The sequence below is a fragment of the Panthera pardus genome, unplaced genomic scaffold (genome assembly GCF_024362965.1).
Source record: "Panthera pardus isolate Hobbes unplaced genomic scaffold, ASM2436296v1 HiC_scaffold_27, whole genome shotgun sequence".
Taxonomy (NCBI): Eukaryota; Metazoa; Chordata; class Mammalia; order Carnivora; family Felidae; genus Panthera; species Panthera pardus.
Window position 1 is genome coordinate 86,573,198 of NW_026526843.1, and position 13,359 is coordinate 86,586,556.

A 13,359-nucleotide genomic window follows, 5' to 3' on the forward strand; every position below is an offset into this window, starting at 1 on the left:
TTCACCAATGAGTGAATCTGACTAATTGCTGATCGGATTTCTCTGATGGAGACCACCGCGACTTGGCCTAACCATGGCAGGAAGTATCAACTAGCACAGAGAACCCAAAGTTTTGGCCCCATATTTTCCTCCCACCCACCTCTCTCGCCCTTGGTACTATGTATCCCAAACCACAACCGGGTTGTTCATTCTTTCTTGAAAATCGATCTGTAGGTCTGCAGGCCTTTGCTTATGCTGTTCCATATGCCCAGAAAACCCTTCCTCATTTCAGCCCCCCATGCCGAACTGGTCTTCATCCTATAAGGCCCCGGCTGAAACAGCACAGGTTTGCTTCCACGATTCCATCACAGAGTTATTTGGGCCCTTACCCGTGCTTCTGACGCCTTACGACTCTGGATACCGATGTAACACTAGGAAAGATACAGCACCTCTTATATAAAACAATTAACCTTGACAGTAGAAATGTAGACAGCCACAGGATATGGACTTCCTCACCCCCACCCCACCCCTGTTGATATTAATATCAACCATTGTAACATAAATAAAGTGTATGTGTGCATATCTGTGTGCATAGATTCAGGTATACAAGATTTTTTGAAATCTGCCACATGTTTACTACTTAGATAATTAAGTTTTGTTGCCACCCAGTCTCATCAAAATATTCTTAAATCTCTCTAGAGTAAAGGTATTTATTTTCTGAAATTAGAAAACCTATATACAGGGGGGCGCCTAGGTGCCCCTCCCCCTGCTGTCTCTGTCTCTGTCTCTGTCTCTCTCTCTCTCTCTCTCTCAAATAAAGAAAACACATATACACAAATATACACGTGCCATATCTGTTGTATATAAAGCATATGTGTGTATATATATATATTTTATCCATCCATATAAAGTATATATAAAGTAGCTTCTCCCCAAGAGCATACTGTGAATGATTCATGGCTCTTTTCGTTGTTAAGAAACCGTAACCAACAAGTCAGTATAGCTAGTTCAGATTTTAATAATTGAGTTCTCCTTTTTAACTTTTTTTCACGTTCATTATGTATTTTTGAGAGAGAAGGAGCATGAGCAGGGGGAGGGGCAGACAGAGAGAGGGAGACACAGAATCGAAGCAGGCTCCGCGCTCCAGGCTCCGAGCTGTCAGCACAGAGCCCGACGCAGGGCTCGAACCCACAAACCACGAGATCATGACCTGAGCCAAAGTCCGACGCTTAACTGACTGGGCCACCCAGGCGCCGCAGTGATTGAGCTCTTCATAAAGCATGGGGGAGTTATCACTGCAATGATGGTGCGTAACAGGCACCCCCCCCAAATTTCAGTGGTTCTCAACAACAGGCATTTCGTTTTCTTGTCCGTGCACCTGTGTGGGTCAGGTGGGCTGACCCCACCTGTGTCATTTGGGGACCAGCAGCAGCTTGGGCCGTGTTCTTCTCATGGCAATGGTACATGCACGGAAGGCTGAGTCAAACCGCACCGGCTCGTTAGAGACCCTGTTGTGGTGCACCTGCTAACATAATGCAGGCCGAAGCCAGCTGTGTGGCCAAGGCCATATCAAAGGGACAGGAAAATAGACTCCATGTATAGGAGGGTCTGCAAAGCCACATGGCAAAAAGCATGGGTGTATAATTCTAACACAGAAAGGGATGGAGTGAGCATAAGCATTCAGTCTACCACCGAGTCCTCATGATTCGAAAGTGGACAGAAATGTCTCATTTGAAAATAAGCTATTTATCAGGGGCGCCCCAGGTGGCTCAGTCAGTTACGCATCCGACTCTCTGTTTCAGCTCAGGTCACGGTCTCACTCCTTGTGGGTTCGAGCCCCACGTCCGGCTCTGCGCTGGCAGCACGGAGCCTGCTGAGGATTCTCTCCTCCTTCTCTCCCTGCGCCTCCCCCAACGCTTTCTTTCCTTCTGTCTGTCTCTCTCAAAATACATAAAGTAGATGTTAAAAAAAAAAAGCGCTATTTATCAAGAGCTTATATAAACCGTAAGAAACAATTGGGTGTTGCATGTACAAACCTGCGCTTTGAAACATGGTTATAATTCTGTCCATCTTTGGTTTTTTTCTAGAGATGTGAAGATGTCTGGCTCGGGATGCCATCACCTATTCCTGTGAAATACGTTGACTATTTTAGACTTTTAAAGGATGTATTTGGCCTAGTGGAAGAGTAACCGTATGCCAATTTTTGGTCAACTCCCTTTGATTTCCTGCTGTTGTTTTACTAAGTTTATTTAACCAGATTCAATTTCATTAAAAAAAAAAAAAAAGCAAGGTTCATACTGAATTGAAATCCATAGATCACAATTGATTTCCTTTTGTCGTTTTCGCATTTCAGAACATCATATTGCACAGCTGATGTGCCAGCATGATTAAAAATGCCATTTAAGGGGGGCGCCTGGGTGGCGCAGTCGGTTAAGCGTCCGACTTCAGCCAGGTCACGATCTCGCGGTCCGTGGGTTCGAGCCCCGCGTCAGGCTCTGGGCTGATGGCTCGGAGCCTGTTTCCGATTCTGTGTCTCCCTCTCTCTCTGCCCCTCCCCCGTTCATGCTCTGTCTCTCTCTGTCCCAAAAATAAATAAAAAACGTTGAAAAAAAAAAATTAAAAAAAAAAAAAAATGCCATTTAAGGAAACACCAAACATTTTTGCTACATGTATGATTTATTAATACCAAAGAATCTTACGGCAGTTTTCTCTCCAACATAATTTGATTCGCTACGACACAAAAAGAAAATTATTTTTGACAGCTATAGATGACAATATAAAATCAAATTATATCTGAGCAATACGTTGTGATTCTGTTAAACATTTTTTGAAATCTTTTTGACACGTGTTTATTACTTCTATAATTAAGCTTTGTAGCAACCCACCTTACCAAAATAATCATTAAACCTCTCTAGAGTGAATGTATTGATTATCTGAAATCAGCAAAGCTGCGAGAAGGACTCCTGCCCTCGCCCCACAATACACACACACACACACACACACACACACACACACACACACAACGCATCACAACACAACACACGTAAAAATTTGGGAGAGAAATCAAAACATATGCAGTGTTTATATTTTAATGCCCTTTTTATATCTAAAGTTAGCTGTTAACTTAGGAATAAGTATGACCAAAAATGTATTATGTTTAAAGTATTTAGGGATGTGAATGCGGAGGGTTTTGAGAGATCTTTTTTGGTTCATTCTCCACACAACCATACCACCCACCCCAGAGATTTAAATATTCTGATAACATGTTTCCTTCCTGCTTTTCTCTGGTTCTATTTTGATTTTTCATCCAGGCCCAAACGTTATGAGTCTCAGCCGAACTTCTGTCACGTAGCAGATATTTGATTAAAACTCATCACCATGGGCGCCCGGGTGGCTCGGTCAGTTAGGTGTCCGACTCTTGATCTCGGGTCAGGTCGGGATCTCACAATTCATGGGTTCGAGCCCCACGTTGGGCTCTGCACTGACAGCATGAAGCCTGCTTGGGATTCTTTCTCTCTCTCTCTCTCTCTCTCTCTCTCTCTCTCTCTTTCTCCCTCTCTGCCCTTCCCCTGCATGCACTCTCTCAAATAAATAAAACATTAAAAAAAACCTCATAACCGTGGACCTCTGGGAATTCCTCATGAGAAGTTTGCCCCACTTCACTCCATTCTTCAGTGTTGGGTGTGTAGCATAAGTGAGTTGCCTGTGTCCTCAGAGACCATGGAAGCCTATGGAAAAGGGGCTTCAACATCTACCTTTCAGGGACTGTTGCGGCGTCTTGCCTAGAAATAAGCTGGCTTTTTGGCACGCAGATATACCCATTTGGTCGACAACAATGGCCCTTTCTTTTCTTTTTTTTAAATTGAAGTTAATCAACTTCTGCTATATATAAACCTAGGGTCATTCTACCTGTGCCATTGTTAGACCCCATAGGACTTTCCAATAAACTAGAATACTCAATGTCTATACTAGGACCACTTACCCATAAAATCTAATTTTGACTACTTGATTTTTATTCCAGTTTTTTTTTTTTTTCTTCAAGGCAACTGACAGTCACTTTAAGATTTTTCATTCCCAAGAGAGCAAGCTTTTAGAAGGATGACACTTTCCTGGAACTTTCCAGGCTGACACATTTGTCACTTACCTGTTCAACTCTTCAGTCAGTTGTCTTTTCCTGCAAGATTTTAAATATGTAGATAATTTCGCCCTTGTACAGGCTCGTGATGCAGTTCACTTGAGAAGTGGGAACAGGAGGGGAAAAGCAGTAAACCGGTGACACGTTGCTGACTTTGTACGATGACAAGCACTTGTTCCCTTGCATCCATGTGTGTCACTTGCCCTGGGTATTTGCAGTTCAAGCCCACAGTTAGCAATTAAATGGCCATTATAGGAATCATGCCGATAAACATGATACATTGCAGCCATACAGACACTTTAAATAATTATTCTTTTTATAACTAAGCCATATACTGAAGGAGATTTATAATTTAGAGATAATATCCCCATTAGTAAAGTTTATGACCCAATAAACAGCTCCCACTAGTTAATAAATGCCAAAGCCATAAAAACAAAGCCTATTAATGTAATAGAATTTCTGTACCTCCCTCTTTTGCTGGTGGTCTCAAGGCACTGAAGGGAAATGCTATCTTAGGGAAAACATTTATTCTCGTTATGTAAATATCAATGAATTGTCTTACAATCCATCTGGAAATCTCCCGTCGGGGGGGCCCCCCCCCCACCTCAGTCCCAGGTGGTCCCCAAATGCTGATGCATTCTGCTTAAGTTTGGGGCTTCAGATAACTCTGGTTTTCAGCACAAATGAACCCTGTGACCTGAATCTTTGGGGGAGGTGAGGAAGACTGGCTGGAATTTCTGCCCCTTCGCTTTTCTCTGAAAGAGAGCTCTCCCAGCTCTTACCATTATTCCGGAGGAAGAAGCTTTCCAAGCCCCACGGTCTTTGTGGGACACTCGAATTTTTAGCTGCCTCTTCTCTTTCCTCTGACAAAGACAAATGCTAACTATTGTCATTGTTCCAGGGTACCAATTTTTAAAGAAGTCTCACAAGCTTTGCATATACTTCTATTTTTAGCTGCCAACATTTACTCATTTTGGTGGAAAACGCAAGGGCTGCCTGTGGATGTGTGGGTGCGTTGAAGGTTAATACAGGCAAACCTTTTGTACTAGGAGCGAACTGTTCCCTCGTATTCCTGCAACCGTGGGAATGAGTGATAGAGTCGTTTGAAAGCCCAGATCACATCATGTCTTTTCAGAAGAAACTGATTGAAAGCTGTTGAACTTGACATGAAAGGGTTTGCTGAGTCATCGTTATGAAGTATAGATGTGGGTACGCCTCCTGATTGACTTTGGTGCTTACTAAATTAGAGTTAAAATTGTAGACCCGTAGAGAGAAGATAGAGAACACTGTAACTTTCAAGTATGAGGTTAGTTTCAGCATGTTGCCTGCTTTACGCTATGGATTGCTTCCGATTTAATTAATGACAAACCAACCATTCTTGCCCTTTGTTTTTTTATGCGGTGCTATTTGAAGTTTGTTTTGGGGGGGTTTTAGAGCCTCCAGGCTTTGTGGAGGCCTCAGTCCTGAGTTCAGGATATTTAAATTGCCCTTCTTTTCTAATACATTTTTTTAATGTTTATTTTTGAGAGAGAGAGAGAGAAAGCTTGTGTGGACGTGGGAGGGGCGGAGAGCGAGGGAGACAGAGGATCCGAAGCCAGGTCTGAGCTGACAGCGCAGAGCCTGATGCGGGGCTCGAACTCACAAACCATGAGATCGTGACCCCAGCCTGATGCTGGGGTCTGACGCTTAACTGACTGAGCCACCCAGGCGCCCCTGCCCTTTCTTTCAAATAGCAGGGAGTTACTGATGAACAAAATGAGATTTCTCAAAAAAAAAAAAATTTTTTTTTGCCTTTCCAACTGGGATTTATTTATTTTGATTTGAGTGAGCACTGTTTTATTGTCTTTGCCACTCATTCCTCATTTCCCTGACCCCTTCTCCCTCATGCATGATTTTGCTAGAAGTTCGGCGGTTGGAGTCTTCAGTAACAGCTTGATGAAATAGTGGGTTTTCCACCAAATACTTATGATGTTTAATAATGCAGAGTCCATTGAATAATGAATCATCCTGTTCTCAATTATATGTATATTCTTTTTAGTTAAGAATATCATTTCCTGGGGGCACCTGGATGGCTCAGTCCGTTAAGCGTCCGACTTCAGCTCAGGTCACGATCTTACTGTCCGTGAGTTCGAGCCCCGCGTCGGGCCCTGTGCTGACGGCTCAGAGCCTGGAGCCTGTTTCAGATTCTGTGTCTCCCTCTCTCTCTGCCACCCCTACCCACCCCCCCACGCTCTGTCTGTCTCCCTCAAAAATGAATAAACATTAAAAAAATTTAAAAAGTATTTCCTGAATTTTGGATATCCTTCAGAATGGGTCTGTGAGGGACCTTTCAGACAAACCCCTTCCAAAGGCTATAAAACCTATTAGTCAAGTGAGGAGTCTCCGTCCTAATACTTGTTTGGGCAAAGTCTGAATTGCTTCAAGTCGAAGGCAGGTTAAACCCTTTTCAAGAACGAGAGTTTTCAAGTTGACCGAGCATCTTCAGAGACCCACCCAGCGCTTTTCAGTTCCCAAGAGAACGTTAACGTGTAAAAGCAGAAAACCCACGGCGGCCGGATCAATGAAGCCATTTAGCAAATAAGCCTGGAGAGTGATGTTGGAGCAGACATTGCTACAAAGCGCTGACTGTATGATGAAGAGAAATTGGAAGTCTCCCCCCCGCCGACCCCCCACTCACCTTTTTCTACCAGGTTCTATAAACTACAAGTCTCCATTCAAGGTCAATGACAGTTCCTCACAACTAAGCGTTCCGAGACTAGAATGTGCCGTCTTTGCATTTGTTCCTGGTGCCCAGTGGGATTTTTTCCAAGGGGACTTCCGAGCCCGTTACGGGTCTGGTGCGGGGCACAGGAACTCCGGGGTCATTGCCGCTGCCCAAAAGCGACTGGTCATGGCTGAAAAATGTGGCCAGTGAAAAACTCTGTGGTGGCTCAGCAAGCGGAGAATTAATGACTGGCTGGAATCAGTGGGAGCCTTTACTTCTAAATACTCATTAGTTTAAGCAGTGAGGCCTGATGTTATGCAAGTCAGACAGGAAAAAGGGGGCAGCCCCGCCCCATTGTCTATTCTGAACAGAATATGCACATTTAACTCCAAGTGGTGAATGGTTGAAATACATCCAACCGACTCATTCATCTCGCGGCTTCCTGAGCACCGCTTTGCGTCTGTGTAAAGCTAACAATAGAGGAAATGCTTGCAGGGACCCCGCTATAATATTAAAATCCAGAGGGGCGGAGAGCTTGGTGAAAAAACATAAAATGCCGTCTCCTTTAGAAAAGTGCCACCAAAATCGTCTTTGGTTCCTTTTTGCGCTCTGTCTCTACAAGAGCATCTGACTGAAATAGGAACTTGGTAAAATTACTTTTGCCTGCTTTTTTGGGGGTTCCCCCCCCCCTCTGGCTACCACCGCTCTTCATTATTGCTGTGAAGCCACTCATTGAATACAGAACAGGAGCTGAAAAGCCATTTCAGACTGCTGCAGATATCCCCGTTTTTTTAACTGTGACCGGAGCATGGAGAGTGACAAGGGAAGTGGCAAGAAATGACAATTGCAGAGGGGGGACATCAGGACAAGAGTAGGGACCGCCTTGCATTTGTAATGCATGTTATAAAGAGTTTGAACTTCATCTTAAGGACATGAGAAGCTACTGAAAGATATTTTTACCGTTTTTTTTTTTAAGTTTATTTATTTTGAGGGAGAGAGAGAGAGAGGGTATGAGTGGGGAGGGGCAGAGAGAAGAGGGAGAGAGAGAATCCCAGGCAGGCTCCATGTTGTCAGCACAGAGCCGGGGCTTGATCTTAGGAACCTCAAGATCATGACCTGAGCTGAGGTCAAGGGTCAGCAGACTGAGCCACCCAGGTGCCCCAGAAGTTACTGGCAGATTTTTTTTTTAACGTTTATTTATTTTTGAGACAGAGAGAGACAGAGCATGAATGGGGGAGGGGCAGAGAGAGAGGGAGACACAGAATCCGAAACAGGCTCCAGGCTCTGAGCCATCAGCCCAGAGCCGGATGCGGGGCTCGAACTCACCCCGAGATCGTGACCTGAGCTGAAGTCGGATGCTTAACCGACCGAGCCACCCAGGCACCCCAGTTACTGACAGATTTTAATCAGGAGAATGAAAAAATCATGTCTGTATTTAAAAATCTCTGACTGCTGGGGCACCGGAGTGGCTCAGTCGGTTGAGCGTCCGACTTCGGCTCAGGTCACGATCTCACGGTCCGTGAGTTCGAGCCCCATGTCGGGCTCTGGGCTGACGGCTCAGAGCCTGGAGCCTGCTTCACATTCTGTGTCTCCCTCTCTCTCTGCTCCTCCCCCGTTCATGCTCTGTCTCTCTCTCTCTCTCTCTCTCAAAAATAAACATTAAAAAATTTTTTGTTTAAATAAAAATCTTTGCTGTGTGTGTGTGTGTGAACTACAAGAGTGACTTTGGCAGCCAGGAAGCTGACTGGGAGGCTGTTGCCAGAGAAGCGATTGACGGTTTGGATTAATGTAATGTCAGTGAGGTGGTGAGGTTGGTGAACAGTGGATAGAGTCGTGACATGTTAACGACATCGGGGATGAAGGAGAAGAAGAAATCCGAATCAGGACTGGGTCATTTTGACGGCAGGGTACACGGTGTTGTCGCTCATTGTGCCAGGACGCACCAGAGAAAAATCCAATTTGAGGGGGGGAATATCGACAGCTCTGCCTCGGGCATGCTAAATTAGAGGGTCTGGGAAATGGGGTAAGTGGAGAGGTTGATAAGGCAAACTGGATTAGCTGGTCTGAATCTCAGCAGAATGGTCTGGGCTGGAGATGCGTACTTGACAGTTATCAGAGTATGGACGGTAAATGTACGCTCAGACAAAATTGCCCAGAGGGAGCATGATGTCTGAGAACCGTAGCGCCTGGCACGTGACTAACTGCAATTTTCATAGCACAGCGTTCCCTGACGTGCAATGACCTGCACGTGCTAAAGTGCACAGTTCGATAAGTTGACGTGTGTGCACACCTGTGAAATATCACCCCAGTCAAGATCATAGATTTTCCCCAAATTTCCTCAAGGTCCTTGGCGATCCCTCCCTTCCACACTTCCCCGTTGTAGGCGAGGGAAAGTACTTTTCCCTCTACCCTTCTGAGTTCTTGGCGGAGACCTCCCCTTCCCCCTCCCCCCCGTAACACAAGGTTAACAAGAGAAAAACGGAGGTTGACTCGTATGAGTGCCTTGGGTATACATGAGAGATACCCAGGAAAACTGAGTGATTCTCCAAGGTGACCTAAATCACGACCTCAAGTATCATCTTCAGCTAAAGATATAGGAAGGATGTGTGTGTGGGTGGGAGCGGTGACCAGGAAAAAGCACCATAAACCAGAGCAAGGTGGTTAATGTGGCTTTAAATCAGCGCCTTCCCCATTGATAAGTTTCTGGACGTGGAATGATCCTCTTTCTGGTACGGAGACGGAGGCATCCTCCCAAATGGAGATTTCCCTTTTGAATATAAACGTTCCTTACAAAAGGGTAACTCCTACACTGTTTTCAGAGCTTCCCCTGTGTCTGCTGTTTCTCAAAATTATCAGCTCAAAATAATTCTTAATATCAGAGGGGCATAATTTGCCCATCTTCACCATCCCCCATACCCAAGGCAACCACTGAGCTCCTTCCTGTCACCATCAAAAAGTTAGCATTCTCTCGAATTTTATGTAAGTGGAATTATACAACGGGTACTTTTTTTGGCCTCGTTTCTTTCACTCAGCATAATTATTTTGAGATTCATCCATGTTGTTGCATGTGCCGATATTTTATTAGGTTTTATTGCCAGGTAGTATTCCATGGTATGGATATGTCATATTTTAGTCCATTCTCAAGTAAAGCTGCTATGAACATTCGTGTACAAGTCTTCTTATGAATATATGCCTTCATTTCCCTTAGGTAAATGTCTAGGAGTGCACTGGCTGGATCCTATGGTTGATGTTTAACTTTTTGAATAATCGCTGTGGACAGGAAAAGTAATTTTCCCTCTACCCTTCTAGATTCTTGGCTAAGACTCCCCCGCTCCCCACAGCCCCATAAAAAGACAGATTAATAGGAGAAACACAAGTTCAGTAACGTCTGTGTACCTCCTGTAGACATGGGAGAGACCCTCTGAAATGGCCCAAGCCCCTACCTTAAATATCCATCTCTAGGTAAAGACAAATGATATTGGTGGGGGGGGGGGGAGCAGTTTGGGGAGGTTACCAGGAAAAGCATAGTAAACAAGGGTAAGGTTTCTGCAGATTTCAGTCGTTGCCTTCCACATTGGTAGGAGTTTCTAGACATTTGGAGTCATTCTCCCTGGTACAGAGAGGAGGGCACCCTTACAAATGGACATTTCCCTTGTACATGTAAATGTTTCATACAGAAGGGTCACTTCTACTCAGTTTTCAGGGTTTCCCCTGTGTCTGCTGTTTCTTAAAGATAAACAGCTTAAGGGGCATCTGGGTGGCTCAGTTGGTTAAGCATCCAGCTCTTGGTTTCGGCTCAGGTCATGATCTCACGGTTTGTGGGATCGAGCCTCACGTCAGGCTCCACGCTGACAGCACAAAGTCTGCTTCGGATTCTTTCTCTCCCTCTCTCTCTGCCCCTCCCCAGCTCTCTCATTCTCTCTCTCTCTCTCTCTCTCAATAAAAAAATAAAAATAAAAAATAAGCAGCTTAAAATAATCAGTGTGCCAAAGAGGCATAATTGCGGGTGACAAATTCTGCTTTCCTTCATTGCCAAGCTGTTTTCCAAAGTTACTATGCCATTTTCCTGCTCTTCCAATATTGCATAAAGTCCTTGTTCCTCCACATTTTTGCCAATACTTGGTGTGGTCAATCTTTTCAATTTTAGCCATTCTAATAGATGTGTAGGAGTTTCTCATTATAGTTGTTTATCTTTTTTTTTAAAGTTTATTTATTTTGAGAGACAGAGAGAACAAGCAGGGGAGAGTCAGAGAGAGCATCCCAAGCAGGCTCCACACTGTGAGCACAGAGCCCAACGTGGGGCTGGAACCCACAAACCATGAAATCATAACCTGAGCTGAAATTGAGAGTCAGATACTTAACTGACTGAGCCACCCAGGCGCCCCAAGGTTTGAGAGTTCTTTATCTGTTCCAGATACAAGTCCTTTACCAGATATATGATTTCCAAATATTTTCTTCCAAAATGTGATGGTCTTTCATTCTCTTAAAAAGGTCTTTGGACAAAATTTTAAATTCTGATTAAGTCTGTTTTATCAATTTATTCTTTTATGGATTCTTCTGCTGGTGTTATATCTAATAAATGTTTGCTTAAACCAAGGTCATAAAGGTATTTTCCTGTTTCCTTCTAGAAGTTTTATTTTTATTTTTTTAAAGATTCTTTTTTTAATGTTTCTTTATTCTTGAGAGAGAGAGAGAGAGAGAGCGAGCTTGAGCAGGGGAGGGGCAGAGACAGACAGGGAGACACAGAATCTGAAACAGGCTCCAGGCCCCGAGCTGTCAGCACAGAGCCTGACATGGGGCTCGAACTCATGCACCATGAGATCATGACCAGAGCCAAAGTTGGATGCTCAGCCAACTGAGCCACCTGGGTGCCCCGATCACTGTAGCTTTCTAATAAGTCCTTCTTGCATGGTAGTTTTGGGTATTCTAGATCTTTTGCATTTCCATATGAATTTTAGAATAAGCTTGTCAATCCTAAAATCCTGCTAGGTTTTTGACTGGGCTTGTACTGAACCTACAGATCAATTTGGCATCTTAATATATTGAGACTTCTGACCCATGAACGCAGTATATCATCCCATTTATTTAAGGCTTCAATTTATCTCAGCAACATTTTATAGTTTTGGTGTATGGGTATTACACGGATTTGACAGATTTCTCCCTATATTTCATGTTTGTTAATGCTAATGTAAATGGTAATTTTTTTAAAATTTTATTTTCTGATCATCGGTTGCTAAAAGATAGAAATATAACTGTTTTTTGTACATCGATCCTTGTATCTGTCAAACTTAATAAACACATGTATCTGTCTTGTGGCTTTTTGTATAGGTATCATCAGATTTTTTTACATAGACATCCACACAGATAATTAGATTTTTCACACAGGTCTTAGTCTATGAATAAAGTTTTACCTCTTCGTTTGAAATCTGGATTCTCTTATTTCCCTTTTCTTATCTTATTGCACAGACTGGTACAGTGTTGAACAGGAAGTGTTACTGAATTTAAGGGGAAAGAATACAGCCTTTCACCATTAAGTATGATGTTAGCTGTAGGGTTTCGGTAGACACCCTTCATCGGGTAGAGGAAGCTCCCTTCTATTTCGACTTTGCTGAGAGATTTTATCAGGAATGGATATTGGATTTGGTCACATGCTTTCACTACATCTATTGAGATGACTATATGATTTTTCTTTCAAAATTTTGTCAATATAGTAAATGACAATTCATTTTGTTTTTTTAAAATATTTATTTATTTTTGAGTGAGAAAGAGCATGAGCGGGGAAGGAGCAGAGAGAGAGAGGGAGAGAGAGAGAATCCCAAGCAAGCTCCGCGATGTCAGCACAGAGCCGGATGCGGGGCTCAATCCCACAAACCGTAAGATCACGACCTGAGCTGAAATCAAGACTCGGAGGCTTAACTGACTGAGCCACCCAGGTGCGCCCCTAAACGACAATTAATGTCTTTTAAGATTAAGTTCACGTAACAGAAAATTAACCATCTTAAAATGTAAAATTCCGTGACATTTAGTACATTTGCCATATTGTACAACCACCACTTCCGTTTAGTTCCCAAACATTTCCTCACCCCCAGAGGAAACACCATACCCATAAAGCAGTCACTTCTGATTCCGGCCCCTGGGAATTACCAATCTGCTTTCTGTCTCACTTTACCTATTCTAAATATTTCATATAAATGGGATCATACAATATGTGACCCTTTGAGTCTGACTTCTTTCACTTAGCATAATGTTTTTGAAGTTCTTTCACTTAGCATGTTTTTGAAGTTCACCCATGAAACTCATGAAACTCGAACTCATGAAACCTGAGATCATGACCTGAGCTGAAACCGAGACTCAAAAGCTTAACTGACTGAGCCACCCAGGCGCCCCAGTTGGGTCTTGTTTTTTTTATCCAATTTGGCAGTTACTGCCTTTTAATTGATGTATTTAGATTCCTTGCATTTAATGTAGTTATTGATAAGGTCAAATTTAAATGTATTGTCTTGCTATTTGTCTATGTTTTTGTTCCCTTCCCCCCCCCCCC

The 13,359-nt window shown here is 43.5% G+C and overlaps 1 protein-coding gene across 2 annotated transcripts in view; it reads left to right on the forward strand.

Moving 5' to 3' along the window:
- Window positions 1–2,254, forward strand: part of EFHC2 (EF-hand domain containing 2) — a 183,274-nt gene extending 181,020 nt beyond the window's left edge. For both annotated transcript variants that reach the window (XM_053891684.1, XM_053891685.1), the window contains one exon: window positions 2,067–2,254. In XM_053891684.1, coding sequence (XP_053747659.1) covers window positions 2,067–2,168 — 102 coding nt within the window. In that variant the 3' untranslated portion in view covers window positions 2,169–2,254. The remainder of the gene's footprint in view (window positions 1–2,066) is intronic.
- Window positions 2,255–13,359: the final 11,105 nt, after the last annotated feature.